Source organism: Gekko japonicus, unplaced genomic scaffold (genome assembly GCF_001447785.1).
Source record: "Gekko japonicus isolate JY-2015 unplaced genomic scaffold, Gekko_japonicus_V1.1 scaffold835, whole genome shotgun sequence".
NCBI lineage: Eukaryota > Metazoa > Chordata > Lepidosauria > Squamata > Gekkonidae > Gekko > Gekko japonicus.
Genome location: NW_015175997.1, coordinates 520,173 through 544,562, shown reverse-complemented (window position 1 = coordinate 544,562; position 24,390 = coordinate 520,173). Strand labels below are relative to the sequence as shown.

The 24,390-nt window shown below is 42.5% G+C and overlaps 1 protein-coding gene across 2 annotated transcripts in view; it reads right to left on the bottom strand.

The window, feature by feature from the left end:
* MADD (MAP kinase activating death domain) overlaps positions 1 to 24,390 on the bottom strand; it is a 95,001-nt gene that overhangs the window by 7,325 nt on the left and 63,286 nt on the right. For both annotated transcript variants that reach the window (XM_015426408.1, XM_015426407.1), the window contains 5 exons: positions 21,833 to 21,940; positions 21,580 to 21,744; positions 13,631 to 13,703; positions 12,025 to 12,131; positions 6,943 to 7,012 (listed from right to left, as the gene is read on the bottom strand). In XM_015426408.1, coding sequence (XP_015281894.1) covers positions 6,943 to 7,012; positions 12,025 to 12,131; positions 13,631 to 13,703; positions 21,580 to 21,744; positions 21,833 to 21,940 — 523 coding nt within the window. The remainder of the gene's footprint in view (positions 1 to 6,942; positions 7,013 to 12,024; positions 12,132 to 13,630; positions 13,704 to 21,579; positions 21,745 to 21,832; positions 21,941 to 24,390) is intronic.

Below are 24,390 nucleotides of genomic sequence, written 5' to 3'. Positions count from 1 at the left end.
TGGCTCCCTCTCCCCACTTCTTTTGAATTCCTTTACCTGTCTTCAGAGAACAATCTACTGGTAATCCCCAGCCCAAAGGAAATCTAGCTGTCCTCGACCAGAGTCAGGGCCTCTTCTGCCCTGGCTTCTACCTGGTGGAACTCTCTCCCAAATAACATCCGTGACCTGCAGGACCTAATGCAGTTCTGCAGGGCTTTTGGTTGAGGATAGCAATGGATACCATTGATTACTGCAATGCTCTCTACATGGGGCTGCCCTTGGGGCAACTCCAGAAGCTGCAGCTGGTGCAGAATGCCGCGGCCAGGTTGCTGATGGGTCTCCCCGTGAGGGAGCACATCCAACCTGTACTGAGGTCGCTGCACTGGCTGCCAATAGCGTTCCGGATATGCTTCAAGATGCTGGTTATGACCTTTAAAGCCCTAAATGGTCTGGGGCCTGTCTACCTGAGGGACCGCCTTTCCCCATACGTTCCCCCAAGAGCACTGAGATCTGAGTCGCAAAATCGCTTGGTCCCCCCTGGCCCTAGGGACACTAAGTTAACATCGACAAGAACTAGGCCGTCTTCCCTAGCTGCACCAGTACTATGGAATCAGCGCCCAAATGAAATTCGAGCTCTGCGGGATCTTCAACAATTCCGTAGAGCGGTAAAGAACGAGCTGTTCCGGCAAGCGTTTTAATAGCTCAGACCACACTGACTGTTCTAGCACTTCATAACAGATGGCCCCCACGTCTTAATTTTAATTTTTAATAAGCTGTACTTGGATAATTTATTGATTGTATTGTTTTAGACTTGATATCGTATTAATTGTTATACTGGTTTTTAAACTATTGTAAGCCGCCCTGAGCTGCCTAAGCGGGAGGGCGGGGTAAAAGTCTAATAAATAAATACCATCCTACTCGCACTCCCTCCTCCTCCCCCCCTTCTTTTTTCTTCCTGCCCCCTTTCCACCTTCTTGTGGGGCAGTGATAAAACTTAGAATCTGAAATTTTAATGCCATCTGAGAATGTTTTTTATCTATGGATTATTTAAATTGCTTTATTATTAATGAATGTTTTTAATATTATGTTGTTCACTGCCCTGAGCCATGTGTATTCAGGGTTAGGGCAGTCTATAAATTGAATTTATAAATAAATAAATACACAGCTTACAACAGCTCGCTTCCTTCAACTGCATGTTTTTAGGCTAGCTGCATGCTAGCTGCCTCTGTGCTTAGTTCTTGTGGCCCTTTCTTACACGCTCAGGAAAATGCTGATTCCCACTTTGGGGTCAGGAAGCAATTTTTCTCCAGGTCAGTTTGGCCAGGGATCTTGGAGGTTTTTTGTCATGTTCTGGGCATGGAACAGCAATCACTGCAGGTGTGGAGGGAGGTATTTATGAATTTCCTGAATTGTGCAGGGGATTGGACTAGATGACCCTGGAGGTCCCTCCCAACTCTGTGATTCTATGATTCTATGCACCGCAAAATGAATTTGAAAATGGCGCCCAGGGATGTGCTAGAATTTGCTCTTGCATGTGAATGAAGGAATGGTAAGGAAGGTAATGATTGCCTGCTGGTGTCAGGCCTCCCAATGGGACTGACCATTTGTTTCAACACAGGTGCCCTCCAGCACTGAAATGCTGGCATGCTGTTTAAAAAAATAAAAATCCTCGCCACCCCAACCCGCCCTTTCAGGGCTGGTTGTAGCGGCAATCCATGAGGCAGGAAAAAAAGTTCAGATCCTGAGCAAGAGGCTAGCTTGTGAATTCATTCTGCAAAGGGGGGGGGAGTACAGGAAAAACTAGTTTAGGAAAGAACAGGGGAAAACTACGGAAAAACTGGGACAGCATGGGAATTGTAACCATGTTGTCTGGACACAAGAAAAAACCCTGGTAACATAAGGGAATGAAAACGGAACATTAGGGCAATCTGGAAAATGCCTTTGTCTCTCCCTGTATATGCATACATACATCCTGCATCTAACGCTTCAGAATGCAAATCAAGCAATCCACAAAATGAAGTCTGGGACAAACTGGGGGGGGGGGGAGACGGACAAAGGCAGAAGGTGAATGGGAGAAAAGAAAAAAAGAAAAAGTAGAAGAAGTGGGGCTGCCAGAGAGAGGGCAAGAAAAGAAAGTATGGGGAGGGGGGAACAGAGGAAAATCCTTGCAGGTCCTGTGTGTATATGAATACTTACAAAAGGTGTATCTTGCAGGGCAAAAGAACAACTGGGTGACCATGCAATGATGTGAAATGGCTGGTTTCCAGGACCAGCTTCTTTCTCCCTTAGCCTTTTAACCTCAGTAGTTTACACTGCAACTGCCTAAAGACCTTGATTTTTGGGGCTGAGGACTAGGTAAGCAGGAAACTATTCTTCTAGCCTAAATGTCTTTTGGTAAGGTGTGTGATGTATTTTTACCTCTCTATGCTGTCTGGAAGAAGTAAGGGACAGACAGAAGGCTCAATATTCCCTGCTAATGTATCTGCATCTCTCATTTAAATATAGGGCTGGCAAGGACGGTATCTATAGCACCTCTTTTAAGCTGCTTCCATTCAGCAGCTATGTGTGCTTAGTTGGCAAGATAGCTTCTTTAAAGCAAACAAGCCACTAGCTATCTAAAAATAATAATGAAACGATGAAAATATCCTATGCCCAAATAATAATGAAACGATGAAAATATCCTATGCCCAGATGAAAATATCACTCATGCAGCACCAGCTGTCCCAGGAGGTCATCAGGGGGAGGCTGCAAAGGTAGGGGCAGAAGCAGCCCAAGCTCAAACAACCTGGAAGAAGCAGGGGGCCTCACTGGCAACAGCATGGCATACACTGATGATGTCAGCACCAGGTGCAGATTGCCCCGTGCTATTCACAAGGGTAGCCAAGAGCATACCACTATCACCAGCCCAGCAAGGCAAAGGCCAGTGAAGGGTAGAGTGGGAGGCCAACAACAGGAGAGGGAAGAAAGGGGTGTTTACACTCCAGCAGCCCTTGTCCCTGGGGATGGGACAAGATGGCACAGGGCAAGACAACCAGGCTGGAGAAGGGGGACTGCTTATGTCTGTGGGAGGGCTTGGGAGTGCGACTGGACAAGCAAGCAGGAAGAAAGGAGGGACCAGAGAGGGCAGCATTTGGGAATCCCATTTAAGGAGAGCTCAGTGGCAGGCCAAGGAGGAAAAGTGTATGCAGCTCTAAGGTAGAAAACACAGGTCTCCCAGCAAGAGGGAGGAACAATGTGATGCAAATCCCTGCCCTGCCCTTCCCATTCTGAGGCCTTGTACCAGAAACATTCAGCAACCATACCATCATTCTTGGTCACTCCAAGACCACAAGAATTTTAGCAGCTCAAATTCAATGGCACTTCTGCATGTCAGAGAGAACCTATGGCCTAAACTATACGTTACCTTGTACACATAAGGTTACAACCGTCAGGTGGGGCCTGGAGCTCTCCCAGAATTACAACTGATCTACAGACTTTAGAGATCAGTTCTCCTGGAGGAAATGGCAGGTTTGGAGGTAGACCCTAAGGAATTACATTCCTGGTGAGCTTCCTCCCCTTCCCAAACTCCATTCTCTCCAGGCGTTGCTAACATATCTCCGGGAATTTCCCCAGATGGATTTGGCAACTCTACTTACTCATGACCCCCACAGGGACTTGCAGCAGGACACCAGCTGCATAATCCCCATGGAAACTCAGTTCTAAATGAGTCAGGAAAATGAAGCAAGGGGAGGGCTGGAGCCCCTCCTCTCCCCTGTGCTGCAGTCTCAGCCCAAATCAAGCCCCTGTCATTATTTAAAATTGAGTTCCTGTCGTTATTTAAAACTGAGTTGAAATTTAAAATCTGCAGCTGCCATTTGGCTGCAAGTCCCTGTGGTGACCATGTGTTAAATATAACAGGCAGTTTGGACCTCAATGCTCTGTTGTGTTGGAGTGTTCAGAATATGGTTTTCATAAGAATGTTTAGAGCTGAGAGGCTGAACCATTTTCTCCTCACAGATCAAGTGCCTGAAAAGAACCTGTTGGATTGAGGTTATATCTTTGACAGGCAGCTCAAAAAAAAATTCACCTGCAGTATTCCTTTTTTGGAATCTACAGTCACTAGTCAAAATAAAATCTGTGTCTATTATGAGTAGACAAACTCTTCCAGATCTCTTGATGCAAACAAACAAAATTATCTTCCTAGCTTCCCCTCTTTTCAAGTTGGTTCTTGTTTTCTACTTCCTGCTGGTCTAATATAGGCTCTCCATTTTGGATTTATTATATCCATTACGAAGTTAGTAACTCTGGCCTGACAGCTATGATACCCAGTCTCTCTATACATTCATACCACTTCTGCATTTGATATGCAGAATAACATTTGATATGCAGACCCTTTATCTACCCACAAAGTCTGGGGCTGTATCCTATTTGACAAAAAATGAAGGGGTGAATCTCAAAAAATGTCACATAAATGCTACAGTTTCCACTGATTCACTGAAGCACTCCAAATTGTCTTCCCTGGTGCATTTCACATACTAACCGGTAAGTGAACTATCAATAGGGAAAGGAACTCTGTATGTAAGAGACACACGTGCAAACACACACACACACAAAAAGATCAATATGTTTTTAAAAGAGGTTTGCCATGTAATGTTCATGTAACGTTTGGTTCATGTAATGTTTTTGCTACCAAACTGCAATTTTCCTGATTTATATGTGTTATGGATCCTGTATGTTTCCCATCACAAGGGAAAAAAACAACGAAGGCAGGGTTAAATAGATAAAATGGCACAAGGAGAATTTCACTTTCCCCAGCACTGTGGCTCTAATCCAATTTATCCCATAATGGCTATAAAACTTTAAAGGAAAAAAAGCAGATTTCTAGTTTGACATGAATGCCATGTTACGTTAGATGTAATTTGCAGCTTGTGTCTTGACTATGCAATGCAGCAATCCTTAATAAGCCACATGACAATGTGTTTCCTGGCACCTTTTTACTTTCAGACTCTTTGGGATAAAATCCAAAGGGTCTTGAATGGAAAGAAAAGAAAGCTGCAAATAACTTCCTATCATCTGACTGACTACTGAAGTGCTGAGCTCATCCTGGGCAGACTGGTCACAGCTAAGAGTCCTAGGCTTGGTTGGAGACACAGGTTTTCTTATAGTTCTGTGCTTGGCATGTACCAAACTGTCCCATTTTTGAAACCAACATCATCTCTTCCCCAAAGCAAGTAGCCAATTCTGGCTTTTCTCTACCTCCTTGATGCAGGAGATGTTCAGAAAGGAAGCAATAATTTGGCTGGGAGCACCCATTTGAAAACAGCTGCTTCCATCAACCTTTAGGCATTCTATGATTGGCTCCACCCCCAAAGGAGCCATTTTATGAATGCACCCACTACCCTCTCCTGCAAAATTCCCAAAGTGCTCAGAGGCTTAATAAGGTTGGGAGCCCTCACCATAATATTTTTTCTTTTGCTATCAGATGCTCTTCTTTTGCTGCAGCTGCTCTTCTTTTGCCTACAATAGCTAACATAATGCTATAAAACACAAAGAACACAATATATACCCATCCAGAATGGAAGCATTTTTAAAAACAGAATCTACAAATGTTTCCCTTTCAACCATGTACAGTGACTGTTACACCTTGTGCTAAAGTTGTAAGAAAGAGACAAATGGCAGTAAAGGATAGAAAATTAACTAAAGATTAAACAATTGTATAAATTTCCTTTTGAACTAAAAGAGTTTAGACAGTAGAAAAACATAAAAGTACTGATGCAGAACTAAATCAGGCCCACATGGTACAGTTCATGCAGCAGAAAGTGGGTATAAGTACCTTGGTAAAGCAAAAATTGTATGACAAAGATGACCTTGTACCAAAACCACACTAAACCCTACTGGGAGGTCAAGAGGCACAGACATAAGGGTGGGTAGGAGAGGGCATACTTTAAGAGGGGCACAAGGGTAGCACTCAGGATTGCCAGCCTATTGTCATATTATCGTCTATTTGGGATATTTAAGACATGAGAAGTTGTTTTTCATGACACATAATATTATTGGCATGGGTGGATAGGATGAGATAGAATCATGTGAGTGTGGGGGCCCATGTTATGCAGGTGAGACAAGTTGTTTATACACCATCAAGAGCATCATGTCTCTACTAACCCGGCAATTTGTACCTGTGAGGATACTCTAAATATATCTTGGAGAACCATCTTCAGAAGGTAATATTCTGGAACCTTTTTTCTATATTACATGATTACAACATATGACAAGTAATACTGATATACCAGAAATTTCATTTTAAGCTAATATTTAATTGTAACTACTTCAGGTGAACTTCTACACATTGGCACAATTCTTCACACACACACACACCCAAGCCCCTTTTCATCTCTTCTTCATTCTCCATCAGAAAATATGTCTCCCATAAAAACAAAAATGATTACATTGACCCCTATGAAAACTTGTGTCAAGCAGCAATAACCACGTTTTATGGCTAGCTTCAATTCCTTTCAGAATAGACACTAGCAGCCATATAGCGAACACAAGCATCTCTAGCTCCTTTAGCCAGCAAATGCATTATACCAGGAGTTTTCATAGTTTAGAGCCCATCATCAAAACAGATTATCCCAACTCATGTATCTGCTGCATGTCACATCGCTTCAAGTAGAAAGAACAGCATTATTGAAAAATCACTACTGAAGTTTTCTTGCTTCCATAGAACTTCCTTAGATCCATGCTATATTCCACACTGAGACTATTTCTTTCTTAGCAACTGAGTTTAACTAATGCCACAAACCCACTTACCCTCTCCAGTTTCTCAGAAAACCCTTCAGATACAACTTATATCACCTTCTTTGACCCTCTTCACCCCACAAAAATAAACCCATTATCTGAAAGACACAGCTCTGTCTGATTGAGAGAACTAGAAATTTGAGTTACTGCCATGTGAGTACAGACCTAGTATCAAAATAATGTAATTACCAAATTCTTCCAGGACAAAGACTCCTCGCACTGTATTGCACTTTTTAATGTGATTCAGCTCTATGAAAACCTGCAAGAAAACAGGAGAAGATAAACTACAATTAGTAGAAATAAGGAAACTATTTCAAAACAAAGAAGCACACCACAGCAGTTATAACTTGCAGTTTCATAGCACATACTACCAATTCAACTATAAGTTACTTTTTAAATCAAAAAAAGGGAAATCAAAAATAAAAATCCAAAAATTGCCACAATGCTAGAAATTAACAAAAAAACTTAAAAAGGCTAAGAAGCGAAGACAGCAGAAGATGGAGTACCTTCCGCTCCTTGCAGGAGGAGAAAGCATGGAAGAGAAACGAAGGAGTTAGTAACTCTGACATATCCAACATCACTACCCCCTTCAGCCACTCAACTGCGTTACAACAAGAAGAAAAACCAACACACCTTAGAATACAACACAAATTTGTCCTCCAATTTTTGGTCTTGCCCCAGCCTACTAACTGACTGCCTCTCCATGCATCCTCCTCCAGCACAGAGGGCAGGCAAGAGGTGCCTTGCTTTCCCACCCTATCCAGGAGTTTAGTGTATTTCCACACGTGACATTGCTTGCTTGTACTGCCTCATAAGATTTACAGACTGCAGTCTGATGCTAAAGGGCAACTCAGAAAGATGAAGCAGCACTGTTTTTTTACCTCTCTTAGCCAGAAACTAATTATGTGGAAACAAACAGCCTTTTTCAATAGCAATGATCCCACTCAATGCCTTATTTTTTTTTCACATCCATCCACAGTTAACACTTTCAACATGAGGAACAATTCATGATGTATGTAGAAAGAAAACACAAGGGAAATCAGAATATAAGTACTGCAAGTCCTGGGGGTGGGGTCAACCTAACTTTACATATTTTTTTTAATTAGCACTATACTCCTACTAGTACTAATGAATTCCCAATACTGTAATATGTACTATCAACGTAGTGGAAGCTAAGGATAACCTTTGTGCTTGGAGGGGGAGTGGCTGAAAGGAGCAACAAGAACTGCTTTGGTGTAAGAAGACAGACTCTCACCTGTAAGACTCATCCCCCAAGGAAGGGGATGTGTACTCCAGCCCTGGGCTTGGGGGGGGGGGGATTTTAATTGAATTACCTTGAAAGATTTTTTTAAAAAATCTTACAGGCTCTTGCAGCCCCGCCCCTATGCTTGAATGTGTAACAAGTAAGCACCCAGCCTCTAATAAAGCAATATAATAAAGAGCTAAATTAAACAAACAGCTCCCTGAAATGGCACGGGCAATAAGCAGTAGATGTTTGTGATATCTGCACAAGTACTTTGCACATCACACTAACTCCTGCAGTGGACGTCTGAACTAGGCCCCTTGAATAACTGCTTCATCAAGAAGCAGGCTTAAGAAGCTTAAGGTGGATGTTTCCATTTCACCTAACTGTGTCCTCTTCCTGTTTTACCCAGAATATGGAATCTGTGTGCTTACAGTCAGGGCTGTGGAAAAGATTATCTTGAATCGACACAATACTACAATAATGATCAAGGGGTCTTGTGATTTGGGGAAAAGACAACTCTACAAGTTATTGTGGATACCCATGCGGATTTATTGTCTTGTTGTACCCTTAGAATCCACTGCTCCCTAGAAGTCCAGATGGCAACACTGGCCAGAAACGCATATCATAACCTCCTTCTAGAAAAACAGACACAACCCTTTTATTATGAACATGAACCTATCAAGTATTATTTATGTTCACCCTTCGTAGGGTACTTCTGTTCTGGAACAGTTACAATACTGTATTCCAGTCCACCTGTGCTGATTTTTCCAAACATTTGCAGATTCGGTGTATTTTCCCCTCTAAAATACTGCTGAACTTACAGTTGTACCTGTGTGCCTGAACATCCACACATGCCAGATTAATTTCATGTAGTGTGCTAAAAAGTAGAGAAGTAATATTACAAAAGGACAGTGAAGTAGCTACATTTATTTTTTGGTAAATGGGCCCAATGGTTCAAAGTCCGAATATTTCAAAAATAATGTTTAAAAAAACAATAACAACAAAGGAGGCCCTGCAAATCAATGACCCAGAAAGTAGGTGTAAAATTTCTACCCAGATTAATCTCAGGACAGTCTGAAACTTTTCTAGAGAAAACATGGAACGCAGCACTATCTTTTGCAACTACTACTTCTGTAGCAGGCTACTAAAGGTGAATACATGAATTCTGTTGCAACATCAATAGAGTTTAATTCATGAACTACTACTGATACAAAATCCAGATGCTGACCTCTTGGGAAAAGCTTATAAAACAGCATGTTGGAACTAGGACTCGAGGAGCTACATACCTTTCCTACTAGCTTTCTAGACAGGTTCATTCCCTCCCTCCCTCCCCTCCAGGAATCCAAGGGGCTGCAAAATTAATAGAGGGCAGCAGTGTGAGAGGAGGTACCTGGGCTTGTTTCTCTGGAAATTCCTGGAAATTCCTGGGTGGAGCCCGGAGAAGGGAGGGGAAGAACCTCAGCAGGGTATAGTGCTAATCTCCAAAGCATCCATTTTCTCTAGGAGAGCTGATCTCTGTGTAATCTGGAGATTGGTTGTATTCTGAGAGATCTCCTGGACCCAACTTGGAGGCTGACAAACCCACTGCAGTGCATCTTATGCCTGCCTTGGACCTGGCACAAGAGGTACAGAAAAAGGCATGCACCCTCTGCAGTTGTGCCACTGCTGCTGAAGTCCAAGATGGGCTGGATACCTTGAACCAGGCAGGGGCAGCACTGGACGGACAAAGGTAAATGGGGTAGCAATATGGCTTCAGATAGCCATGTTTCTAGGCATGATTAAAGTTCTTGGTCTTCCCCTATAAAATGCCAAAACAGATTAAGATATATAGGATTCAGAGACCACCTACTCCTTAATATCTCAAGCACATATATAGAAGTGTATCTGGTTGCTGTTTTATTACTAAGGATTTCCCTCCACAAATCAACAAAATCCAAATCTGGGCATTTTATGTAAGTATTTTAAGATCTTATTATTTGGGCTACTTTTAATGCTTAAGAGTAAGCTGGTCTGAAAGTGTGTCAGGTTCTTAGATGGGATATTATAAAATTTAATTACTACTTGCTTTTCATCTCCTGCACTGTATCTTTCTAGAATTACATTCAACTTTATGTTTCTGAAATACTGTGACATGCTGTCAGCCCAAGGGAAAGGGCAGAACAGAAAGTTAAAATAAATAATACTTTGTTTATCTTTCATTCACAGTAAAATAATATCAGTGGACAGCAACAGTATTTACTATTGAAAACCAGACTATGCAGCACAAGAACATTCATAGATAGCTTCAAAAATATCATGAGCAATAAATAAAGTATCTCTCTGGATCTTCAAAACTGTTGTACTCCTGAACAGCCACCCAACTGATAGACACACTCCCCCCATGAAAAACTTAAATATGTAGAAAAATAGAATGCATTAACTGAGAATCGATAAAATATTTGAAGCTTACATGGAATTGTCTCATTATACTAATGTGTGGGGGATATGGAAGGGAGGGAGAATTGCTTAACTTGTCTGCCAGATGAATATCCCTTCCCCAGTCATCTACAACCTATTTTTTTCAGCAGATCACTTCTGAAGTAAGGAATAAGATAAATAAGAGACGGAAACTGCCTGAGGAAGAAGCATTTATAGAGGATAACCAGCAGGCATGGGAAGAGTTAAACATTCCCCTCCTCCTGTCCAAATGGCCCAATCCCTTACATCTATATTACTTCAACACAAGTTTGAAAGTACAAGTTTGTTAACATAAAAATGCAGGTTTACCCTAAATGATCAGAAATGGAAGGAAATCAGATTTGCACAGTGACTTTTGATCGCTTCTCCTCTGTGCATCACATATACTTCTATATACAGAAAGGAACAAATACTCAGTGGTAAGAAAGCAAGTTGTTGTAAAACATCCTGGCTGCGATTCAACAAAGCTATTTATTTTATATGATTTCAACTGAAATATGGCTTGCCTCTTTAGCAGCACAAGAGGTTGCAGTGGGAATGTAAAAAAAAGCCTCTGAACACATCCCTGGATTTCCTATGCATGTGTATAAAGCTTTGTTGGAGCTCAGTCCACGTCACTTATGGGCACCAGTAGTGGGAAGGCTGAACATACAAGAAAACGATGCACTGCACAGGAGACTGCCTGACAAATTTTATTCTCTGTTTTTCTCTCAATCTCACACACACATATATATATGCGCGCACACATAGTCACAGCCCTGAAACTGACTCTACAACATGTGCAACACAAACATGAACACAAAGCAAAAGAAAAACAATGATCAAGAGAAGCAAAAAGAAAATACATCCAGATAAAAGGACAAAGAGTGACAACACAATTCCATTTGTGTTTCCTCTACACCCAAAAGGGACAAACAATATGTTTTTTCTTTATGAGAAAGACTCTCTGTGTCTCTGTATATACTGAACAATCTTTCTACTATTAAGAACTACTCATGATCCCAGATAAAGCTATTCAAATAACTTTCAAATGCCAGTTTTAGTTCTTTTATATGATTAGAGTACACTACTGAGAATGAACTGCTCCATTAGAATTTCTAATATCTGTTTTGTGCCATGTTCACACAATCTGTCTCCAGCATTCCACTATTATTAAATGTTGCTGGAGATAATTCTAGAAATCTAACATAGCCAAACCCATAACATTATATTAACTGTACTTTTTGAATAAAAAATACACTCTTCATCTATAACATCGTGAAGAAAAGCTTAATGAAGAACCCCGCTGCATACTTATTGCTCAAAAACCTTTGAAAATACTTTTGGCCATATTTTCACAGGTCTCTGATAGACAATTTAAAAATTTTATCCACTAGTACTTAAAGTCACTATCTTGTGCAAAAGCATGTTGTATCTGCCTAACACTAAGATTCTCTAATTACAAAATTAGAAAAAATGTATCCCTTTTCCTTCCCCCTTGCAAATGCAGGGAAGAGGAAACACATTCTTATTGGAATGCTTCAAGAAGCTTCATGCTCAAATCCACATCATTGAAGGTTCTTTCCTACCTGATTGTGCATGAATTTCAGATTAATTCCTTCCAGTGTGACTTGGAGTAGCCCTCCTTCGCCAGTCTTCATGTCTTGCACTGGGAATTCTCCACCCAGTTCAGGGCCTATAGCAGAACAACAACAAAAAGATTTTTTTGCCCCACAAAATACAAATGATCTGAAGAAATATATACAACAAAAGGACTTTTTTTGCCCCACTATATCTATATATTCAGGGCTCTTTTTGTAGCAAGTACTCATTTGCATATTAAGCGACACACCCCTAATGTAGCCAATCCTCCAAGAGCTTACAGTAGCTCATATATATATATATGTGTGTGTGTGTGTGTGTGTGTGTGTGTGAGAGAGAGAGAGAGAGAGAGAGAGAGAGAGAGAGAGAGAGAGAGAGAAAGCATGCTCTATTGCAGAGGAATCCTGGCAAGCAATTATCTTCCCAAAACACAGCCATAATTCATTTTTGGTTTCTACTATATATAATGAGGAACAGCAGAAAAAGTCCCTCCCAGTCCCTACGAACATAATCAAAAATTAGGTATCTAACAAATTTAGAAATTTAAAGTTGGTTTAAAGCTATTTTCCCAGACTTTAAGAGAACATGACATTTCAAAACACAAGTCCTGAACCAAGAAATATACAGTTTTAAATTTCCCCAAAATCTCGCTTGCTCAAAAGTAGCTAACAAAACAAACGATTTATTAATTGATCTTGTATCTTATTTTGAACTTGGCAACAAAGTGCAGATCCAAAAATTTAAAAATCTGTACAATGGGATCAGGTACAGAAAGAACCCTAAAGCTTGCAGAAAATGTTTAAAAAGTGGAGGTTAACCCCTGCCCCCCAAAACAAAGAGTCACCTGTGAACCTCCATAACCTCCATACCATTCACTTTTTATAAGTGTAAACTGAGATCTTACAAGATCATAGTGCCATTCTGGGCTTGTCTATACAACTAGGGTTTGTTGGGGTTTTTTTATAAAAGTGTGCCTGAAAAGAGCAGAAGAAAAAGAAAGAGCTTAAAGGCAGAGGGGTGATAGGGGGAGAAGAAGAGTAGTAGGGGGTGATGGCACCGATGGGGGAAGGAGGAGAGATGAGCAAGATGAGACGAAACATGGACCACTTTGTGTGCGTGTGCGAGGGGTAAGATTTCCTTTCCCACAAGTTTCTCACTTCATATGAATTTATGTGAGTTTTAGGATAAGAAAAAGATTTTAAATTAGCTCACTCAGTCTTTTCATATTATAGCAGCTGAAGCTATAATAACATGACCATAAACAGACTGTATTTGGGATGTCACTTACTTTTGTACTTTCCACACAAGTAACATTAACACATACTGAAGAAGACAGGACTTATTGCCCTCTAAAGAGGATTCCTCGCTGTTGTTCTTCAACACATAATCCATCCCTGATGTCCATGTCCAATTTTTTCGTACCTGCTATCCTTGCACACACCTAGAATACGAATATCTTCTTTTGCCATCAACACTGGCAGTAGTAAACAGAAATATTTCCTAACTCTTTAAATAATAAGCACCACATCACCACAAAAATATTGTAAGAGAGTTGTTGAATACCTGCCAGATCTCCTCCATTCCTTCCCTTACCTGGTTTTATGCTTTGTTGTCTTGCTGCTGCTCGCTCCATGCTATCTTTTACACAATAATATAGTTCCCGGCACTACAACAGAAGAAAATTTAAAAGTAAATTAAAAATAAGGCATATAAAATACAAACTCTCTAAGCAGACACTTATTAACCAGGACATGAATCCTGTCCTTCCTTCACAGAGCTATGGGGGATGTGCCTGGGGGTTATGTCATATTAATTCCACAAAAATCTAGTTGGAGACTGGCTTGAAGTCATCCTATGATTTTCCTGGATAAACAGGGATTTGAACCCAGCTCCCTGCAGTTCAAATCCAACGCTATCCACTATATCACTCTCAATGCATGCTGCACTGTGATAACAGAGGAAACAACTGCTTGTGACTGAGGAAGATGCATTCATTCCAGTCCAGGTGATAAGTCAAACATTATTGCAACCACGTCAGAGCTGCTCGGTGACTGGATGGAAAGTTAATGCCATTTGCCCCTGCCTTCTATCTTAGGCTTTTCACTTACAATCCAAATACAGTGCCATGTCTTGGATATTGTTGATGAATTAGAATAACTGAAATATACTAGGTCAAGGAGATGGGAAACTATGGGGTGGTTATATCCTCCAGGCAGTTGTGCCTTAACAGCATTTGCTAGAGCTCCTCTTTCTCCAAAAGAACATGCAGAAACTCCCAGAAGGAATCATGCATTTTTCAAAGGGAAAAAAGGGGGAGAATAGGGCTGAAAACTGTTTAAGTTCTCAGATTCTGTACAGTGGTAGTGGTGGCAGAGTGTCCAGGATTATTGGGAGGATAAAATGAAATAACCCAATATGACTTAGTCTGAACTTGTGGGCGGGGAGGTGGTGTGAGGGAAACAAAATGTGATAAATATATATATTTTTTAATTTTACAAAATTTCTACCCTTGCTTTCTGCCCACACAAGGGCCACCGAGGCAGGTAAAAGATTATTATACATAATAAAATTACTTTTGATTTGATCCAGGACCAACTAATTTGTCTTTTTGGTGGTCCATGGTATAAGTTAACCTCTCCTCCAATACAGCTTTTCAAATGAATCAACTTTCTGTCAGCTTTATAAATTGGTGAGTGGAAAATGGTTCACTATTGATAGGTGTAAGGTGATGCTCACTGGAACAAAAAAATCCTAACTTAAAAAATATATCTTGCCATACTCCGAATCAGTTGAGACTGAAAGAGATGTAGAGGTCATAGGGATGTGCATTCGGTTCAGCCGAACCGGAAAAAAAACATACAATGCCTATATGGCATTACTCAGGCTCCCTAGAAGCCAAATCAGAAACTACCTTAGGGTAAAAAGTTGGATCAGTTCGGAGAACAACTTTGTCCTTGTGGAAAATCGTATATGGGGGATCAGCCTGAAAGGCAGCCAGTTCTCCCACCCGGCAAGCCATAGTAATGGCAATGAGGAACAGCATCTTACATGAATGTAGATGAATATCAGTGAAGGCCAAGGGTTCAAAGGGGTGACCCATCAGTTGGGAAAGGACCAGAGAGAGAGAGACTCCACGTTGTGACCAAAGGCTTCTATGGAGGGTACATATGGAGAAGACCTTTCAAAAAAGATCTGGTGAGACGATGAGAAAAGACAGTAGACCCATCTACCAGGAGATGATGCACCAAAATAGCTGCTAGGTGAACCTTCAACAAAGAGTAGGTAAGGCCAGAGTCCTTCAAGGAAACAATGTAAGAAAAAACATCCGAGAAAGAAGCAGCAGAAGGACTGAAAGAATTCCAAAAGGCATAAGCCGTGAATCGAGGTCATTTTGCCTGGTATGTATGACAAGTTGATGGCTTATGGGCGTTTAACAGCACCTCTGAAACAGCAGGGGGGAAGACTATTGTAGGATCCTCCAAGCTGTGAGTTTGTAGAATCTGGGATCATGATGGAGAACCCAACCGAAATCTCAGGAAAGGAGGTCTGGAACCGGAGACAGAGGAAAACTTTCCTCGATAGGCAGGGTTAGAGAGGCTAACCAGGGTTAGCAAGGCCACCACAGGGTGATAAGGATGTCCAGGGTTAGCAAGGCCACCACAGGGTGATGAGGATGCATGAAGTGGCGTTCGCCAGGATCTTGTGCAGCACCCTCGGAATCAGTGGAAACAGAGGGGAAAAGTAAAAGAAGCAGCCAGTCCACTGTTGTAGGAACACATCCCCTGGAGACGTCATGGACAGCCGACCCTGAGTGAAGTATCCAAGGCTCTGAGTGCTGTGCTCTGTCACAAACCCATCTATCGCCGGATGTCCAAACACCCGGAAAACAGGATGAAGGGGATGGAGAGACCATTCGGTTTCAGAGGTCATCGTGTGATTAAGACAATCCACGTCAACATTACAGGCATCCGGTACATGAACTGCAGAAATGGGGATGATGCGAAAAAGGCACCATTTCCATAAAGTGATTGCAAGGTGGCATGATCTCCCAGAAGCCGTCCCCCCTTGCTTGTTGATGTAGAATACCATGGCAACATTGTTGGAGGCTATTTGTACAGTCCTGCTGACCACTACCTGACAAAAAGATCTGAGGGCCCGATGGACAGCAATGAGCTCAAGGCAGCTGATGTGGAAGCAAATCTCTCAACTCGACAAAGAACCCTGAGCAGTCAGAGTCCCGCACTGGGCTCCCCAACCCCAGATCGAGAAGTCTATGGACATGTGGACCTCCAGAGAATGATGTTGAAAGGGCATACTGCAGAGGAAGTTTGTCTGGAGAGACCACCATCGAAAGGAAAGGAGAATATCCGGAGGGATGAGGAGAATTCTGTCCAAGGAATGGTGTTGCAGAATGAAGGAGTGGAAAAACCGTAACTGTAGAGGTCTCATTTGAAGGTGGGCATTTGGGACAACAAAAACAGTTGAGGCAAAGAAGCCCAAAAGCTTCATTATTGACCAAGCAGATTGGCAAGGATGATGGATGAAAGCTGAAGCCAGGGCGATGATGGCACTTGCACAAGTCCACGGGAAGAATCCCATCTTCTGTCTGGTATTAAGAAGAGCCCCCAGAAACTGCAAGGTCTGTGTTGGATCCAATAAAGATTTAGGGAGGCTGACGCAAAGACCAAAATGGTGAAGAAGGGTAAGGGCTTTGTGGAGATGTGTGAGGAGCTGTGTCCTTGAAGAAGCCACCAGAAGCCAGTCATCTATGTATGGATAAAGAATGATTCCCCGTTGGTGTAGTTCTCCTGCAACAACAACCATCGTCTTGGTAAAAACATGAGGAGCGGTGGAAAGGCCGAAGGGGAGAACCCAATACTGGTAATGATGTGTACCAATCACAAAATGGAGAAATGTTTGATGCTGAGGTCGGATGGTAATGTGGAAATAGGCATTGTGATGGTCAATGGCTGCTAACCATCCATCCTTCGGTAGGAGAGGAAGAATAGATTGAAGGGTGATCACGTGGAATTTTTTGTAGCGGACAAATAGGTTCAAGTCTTGGAGATCCATAATCACTCAAATGCCTCCATCCCTTTTGGGGATGGTGAAGTATTGGGAGTAGAACCCAAGAGTCCATTGCACTTCCAGAACAGTCTCGATAGCTCTCTTGAGGAGAAGAGTGTTGACTTCTGCCAGCAGCAATGGTGAAGGTGGAGTGACAATGAAATGATAGAAGGTTGGAAGCGAAATAACTCTATGGCATATCCCACCTGGATGATGGTCAGGACCCAATGATCGGTGGTAATCTCTTCCCAGGCAGCAAGATGAGGAAGAAGACAGGTGCCGACGGGTAGGGGGAAAGGAAGAGGTGGAGAAGGCATTCTGTGAGTGAGATGGTCAAATGGACTGTTTGGGTTGATGGGACCCTGAGTTTTCAGGTGTCTGAGTTTTCAATTTTGAAGAGAATGGATAGCGAGAATCGAAGGATTTGCGCTTCCACGTAACAGGTGTTGCAGGAGAAGTCTGACATTTGGAGTAGTAAGGCTTGCACTAACGAGACCAAGGGTGCTGCGGGGTCGAGTAAGATACTCCCAGATTCCTTGCCTTCTTGTGACTATCATCAACCTCCTTCAAGGTGTCATCAGTGGAAGCATGGAAGAGACCCTCTCCATCAAAAGGCAAGTCTTCAGTTTTAGACTTGACATCAGGTTGCAGGGAAGCGTGGTGATGAAGAGTGACAGAAGAAGCCAAAGGCTTGGAGAAGCAGGTGACAGCATGACGTATCGAGTTAATTTGCTGTTTGGAAATCTCACAGATTTCAGAAAGTGCGGCAGAAAGAGTAGGTCGAGTATCTTCTGGCACCACATCTAAGATGGGTCTGACAGCCGAGGACACATTGAAAGTATAGGCAGCCAGATAGGAAAGGTAAGTATTGATGCATGAAGAGAAGAGAAGAGAAGAGAAGAGAAGAGAAGAGAAGAGAAGAGAAGAGAAGAGAAGAGAAGAGAAGAGAAGAGAGGATATATCTTCTTGGCAAGGGAGTCAACCTTGCGGCCTTCCCGATCTGGGGGAACCAACTGACATGGTTGTTTCAATTTCGAAGAAGAGTGGACAATCATTGAATTCACTGGGGGATGATTGAATAGGAATTTACCCGAAGTTTCCTGCACCTTACACAGTGCCTCGTAGTGTTTGGAGGCAGGAGGAACTGAGACAGGGCAGTCCCAGGAGTCCTTCAACACTGACAAATGCACAGGAAGAAGGGGAAGGATGGTAGACGGAGGTAGCTCAGCTTACTTGTGGATGACATCCATAACAATGGGTGTTTCAGTTGCACCCTGCATCTGAAGAGCAGTAGCCAACCTGGTGATGAGTTCTAAGAAAGCCTTGAGACCCTCGGTGGGAGAAACGGACTCCGTACACATGAGATCATCATCTTCAAGGATCACCTTGGCATTCATGCTGCCAGCATCAGAGTGACCTGAATCAGAATCCAAGGAGATCAATAAGGGTGGTGGAGTAAGCTGAGCGAACGTCTTAGACTGATCATGAATTGTAGAAATTGACTGATCTGGAAGACCAGAAGGAGCGTTAGGGGCTGGATCCCAAACAGTCGAGGCATCTGAAATTGGAGCATGTAAGTCCAAAGAACGTAGACGCATAAGAGGGCAAGCGGGCATGACAAGATTGAAGGCTGGCATGACAAGGGGGTGTACACTCACTGTGAACAGAGTGGCGATAATAGAATGGCATTGGCAATCTGGAGTAGGAGGAGCAAAGAGTAAAGTATTGAGCCCTCCGAGGAGACTAGGATTCCCAAGATCAGAACCAGGATCTCAAGGGAAAGTCTTTTATCAAAGAGCCACCTTGGTGGAAGAAAACTTGCTTTTCTCTCCTGAACTGTTGTCTCTGTTCCACTGCCGGCTTGGTCAGTAACGGTGCCTCAATTAGCTACAGCTGCTGCTTGAACAATTGCCAAGTTTTCTTATATCCTCCCTACAAGGCCCGGATGGTATTTCGCTTCAGAGCCTTAAGGGGGACACACCACAATGCCAAATAATACTTCCATACAATCCCAAACAGTCGAGGCATCTGAAATTGGAGCATGTAAGTCCAAAGAACGTAGATGCATAAGAGGGCAAGCGGGCATGACAAGATTGAAGGCTGGCATGACAAGGGGGTGTACACTCACTGTGAACAGAGTGGCGAAAATAGAATGGCATTGGCAATCTGGAGTAGGAGGAGCAAAGAGTAAAGTATTGAGCCCTCCGAGGAGACTAGGATTCCCAAGATCAGAACCAGGATCTCAAGGGACAACAATGGCACCTACACTCCCTGCGGTCATAGTGTGAGCAAGGAGAACGCAACCAGCTCCGCAAGAACTGTTCCCTGTCATCCAAAAGGTGGAGAGGAGGATGGGAGTCTCTGGAGACAGACCAGTGCTTCTGAACCAAGGTCAAAGTATAAAGGGAAAGCAGAGATTTAGAGATCCAGAGTGGAGGTCGTTGGCCTAGTGTGACACATCAGTCTGAGCAGAGAGAGCTGGACTCAACACAGGTGGGTTATCGTCAGTCTTTGGAGGCACCATAGAGGCCAGGCAAGCTACCTGGGTCAATGTCGAGACACCCAATATGATGATGGGTTCGAGTGCAGGAGCTGGAGCCAAACTCAACTTTTTCAATTTCGAGGTTGAAGCTTCAGCAGTCTCCATTTTCTTGGATTTATGTGGCTTTTTCGGTGGCTTAGACAGAACCACCAAGTCTGAAGGCTTCTGAGCAGGCACTGAAGAGGGACGATTCCTGGGCAAAGTGCTGCTTCTAAAAGCACAGCTTTGAGGTATGCCGCTTGATTACGTTGGGCCTGCTTAGTGAACTTGGCACGGTGAAGGCAAGTCTCAACTTGGTGCTGTTCCCCAAGACAAATTAGACACAAATCATGTCCGTCATTTGAGGGGAGCTTAGCAGGACAGCAGCAACACTCCTTAATAAAGAGACACCTTCCCGACCAAACAGGGGGAGAGGGGGAGGGGTGAGGGAAAAAATAAGTGAAGAAAAGTTTTGGGTTTTTTTAGAGTGAAGACAAAGAAGGAAAAGTCCGAAGAGGAAAAGAGAAAGGAAAAGTTAGGACGAAGTAAGGGACTTAGCTGAGGCGAAGAGACAACGAGGAGAGGTGTGAACACAAGGGTGGTTGAAGAAGAACTGAGTGGGAGATGGCTGTCTTCCCCGCTCCAGGCATGCGCAGTGCCCACCAAAAGGATTCTGAGACAAGCTCTGGAAGTTTCTCCAGTGAGGTCATGCACAGGCACCCAACCCATGTGTGGGACTGCACAGAGACCACGAAGAAGATTATTGTATACCATTCTGGTCATCATACCTCAAAAAGAATATTGCAGAGCTGGAAGAGTCCAGAAGAGGGCAACTAAGATGATTAAGGGGTTGGAGTACCTTTCCTATGAGGAATGGCTGAAGAGGATGGAGTTGTTTTTTGGAGAAAAGGTCCATCAATGGCTATTAGCCATGGTGGGTAAAGGGAAGGGTCAGCAAACTTCTGAATTACAGAGCTACAAAGCAGCATTAGGGGAAAGCCTTGGCCTCTATGCTTTGTTTGTTTGCCCTCTGGGGCAACTGATTGGCCACTCCGTGAATCAGGATGCTGGACTAGTTAGACCAGTGGTCAGATCCAGCAGAACTCTCCCTATGTACACAGATTACGACTGCAACAATCACATTTTCAACCCAAGATTAGGATGTTAGCAGTTTACCAGAAACATGGCACCCATAGCTCACCTTTTGAAACTATGTTTAAAATTGCTGACATAGATGACATATTATGCAACTTCAACCAAAAAAAGGAGAAAAAACTTAACCCAAAATAAATTGAATTATGTACCTAAAGGTTAAGAAAATATAAACATACAGGCCATATAATAGTTGGTCAATTTAAAAATTAATGGCTATTAAGAAATATACGAAAACAGACATATTTATTTCACAACAGATTAATAACAGATATTGGCCCTTACAATAACCTCAATTATCATTGACAATCTTATATATTTTCAATTATAATTGAGGCTATATTTTTAATGTATTGTGAAATAAATACGTGTATTTTTGTATATTTCTTAATATCTATTAATTTTTAAATTGACCAACAGTATTATTTGGCCTTTATATTTATGTTTTCTTAACCTTTAGGTAAAGGTTTAATATTATGCATCTTCACTCATGCAAACAATTTCAAGTTATAAACTGTTCTCAAAGAGCGCTTGTTAACTCAATACTAATAACACATGGAAGATTCAAAAACTGCAAAGCCTGAAGCTGTCAGTCAAATGCATTTTTATTTCTATTCTTGCTGTAACAAAAGTAAGTGGTTAACCTGTTTAGTTTTATGATCGCACTTTGGGTGCCTTAATTGTTTTAATCCTGTTGTATTTTATTGCACTGCTGTGCCTATGTAAGCCGCCCTGAGCCCGCGTGCGGGGAGGGCGGGGTATAAATGAAATGAAATAAATAAATAAATAACGGAAAATTTACCTTTTTGGTGTAGAACTTATTCAGCTGGGTCTCCTGGCCATTTCTCCTCCAGAGACACAGCACTTTAGTTTTGGGACAGTATGTCATATTGATGAGTTTTTCATACCACCAACGTTCATAGACAGTGCCGATGTTGCTCCTCAGCACAATACAGTCATCACATACCTGAAGGCACAAAGAGTCTTAGACGGGAATCATCAAGCAAAACTCAGTTTATATTACTAATTTTATTAACTTTTAATGTGTACTCTACCTCCATGAAAAAAATGTCCCCTGTTGTATCTGTCCCAGCATGTACAACAAATGTTTGCTTCTTGATGTGTCTGCTGCCACTGGGTCGGATTGGGAGTTCCCTGCCAATCTAAATGGGGTGGGGGGGGATATATCAGTTATGAACCTGCAAGCTTTACTATAGTTCTACAGCAATTTAACTCTCATCCACATCCAGTATGGACAGTGTTCTCTTCAAAATAGTTTTCCATGTTTTAGTCTACTATATTAACTTTTGTCAGTATTGAGGACTACTTTTATGTAACAAAACCCTTCACACCTGAAGTCTTAAGAGTCAGAGGAGAATTATTTTTATTCCTTATACTACTTAAACAGAGAAACCACAAACATTTCATATACAGGCCTGCTATACATAATGCTACCCTTGCTTAACTATCTTCTATTAAAATCAATGGGACCAAAAATGCATAAACTATGACTAGATTCTACCTATGTTTTTAAAGTATCATATATCTAATTCTGAACCTAGTTCCCAAGTGGATAGAAAAAGCCAGAGAATAGGTTCAGATAGGGGGAATTCTTTTGTAGACCTGTGGGCCTCCCCAGGTTTGCAGATTATGCGAAACACTTGCCCCCAAATAGAGGGGGTTAAACCACCCCAAAGAGAGGCACAGACAACATAAGAGAATTGTGGTAGCTGTGAGACTGGCAGAGGAACAGGACCTGCCACTGTTGCCCAAGCCAGGTGGTCGACGGAGAGAGGTGAAGAAACCACTGCCGCATGTGCCAAGCAAGAGGGCAGGTGAGGAAACTGAGAGCTGCCACTGGAGCCACTGCCACATATGTCAGACAGGCAGAGGTGGCAGCACTGCAAGCAGGTGGGGGTGGAGGAGAACAGTGGAACTGAAGCTGCCCCCACCACCTCCCCACTGCATGAGCCAGGCAGCTGTTGGTGGAGGCTTTGCAGACCAGTGGCCCAGCAAGGAAGCATGGGGGGGGGGGATCTCAACAAGTCTTGTGAGCCTGCCTCTTGTATGTGCATAGTATTTTATGCCTATAAGTTAAGAACACAACTTGCAGACTCAACAACTACACATGTTTTTAATCATGCGAGTGATGAGATATGAGCACCAAGTTTAAAGAAGACAGGCAACACCTCTTTGGACTTTAAAGTTGCAGAATCCAAGGATGAAAGACTGCTTAAGAGAAGCAGTTTGCCTGTAACTAAGAATAAATTAACCTTCCGTGCTAGAATTCTATCCAATAATAGGCTCCCACAGTGAACGATAACTTGTTTTTTGCATAATATTGCTGAACCTTTCTAAATGTAAACTGAGATTGTACTATTTGTTTACAAAACATAACACTAGGGAATGAGACATCTGAGATGACACTAACTTCCAGAAATCCTCTGAAAAAAATGCAGTGCTGAGACCACCAGAATGATACACATTAGCACTGTCTCAGAAAGAAAGAAAAACAAATCTGGGCATCCCTTGAAAGGTGAAATCTAGACCAAAAATACAAATTCTGTTATGGTGTCAAACACAAACACACACATATATATGTAAAAATGCTAGAAAATGAAGCCGTGGAAGCCAAAAAAAAACCCCTAATAATCTTAGTAAAATAAATACTGACTAAAGACTAAGAAAGGCAAAGGGGAAGCGCAATCAGAAAGGGGAAAACAATATAGCAGCCTACATGGCCACCTTAATGGCTGTACATTTTGTAAAACAGCCAAGGCATAATCCCAAATGAAGGGAAATGTTAGAATTCTACATTTGTTTTTGTTCAGTCGCACAGTTGAGTCCGACTCTTCATGACTCCATGGACTACATCATGCCAGGACCTTTCTGTCGTCCTCCGGAGTTTGCTCAATTTCATGCTTGTTGCATCGATAACACTGTTCATCCTTTGCCGTCCCCTTCTTCTTTTGTTGTTGTTGTTCAGTCGCACAGTCGAGTCCGACTCTTCGCAACCCCATGGACCAGATCACGCCAGGCCTTCCGGTCTTCCGCCGTCCTCTGAAGTTTGCTCAACTTCATGTTCGTTGCATCTATGACACTGTCTAACCATCTCATCCTTTGCCGTCCCCGTCTTCTTTGACCTTCAATCTTTCCCAGCATCAGGGTCTTCTCCAGTGAGTGCTCCCTTCTCATTTGGTGGCCAAAGTATTTGAGCTTCAGTTTCATTATCTGGCCTTCCAGGGAACAGTCAGGGTTGATTTCTTTTAGGATTGACTGATTTGATCTTCTTGCAGTCCAAGGGACTCTCAAGAGTCTTCTCCAGCACCATAGTTCAAAAGAATCTATTCTTCTGCGCTCGGCCTTCCTTATAGTCCAACTCTCACAGCCATACATGACTACTGGGAATACCATTGCTTTGACCATGTGGACTTTTGTTGGCAGGGTGATGTCTCTACTTGTTATCATGCTGTTTAGGTTCGCCATCGCTTTCCTCCCAAGGAGCAGGCGTCTTTTAATTTCATGGCTGCTGTCACAGTCTGCGGTGATCTGGGATCCCAGGAACGTGAAGTCTGTCACTACTTCCACGACTTCCCCTTCTATTTGCCAAGGA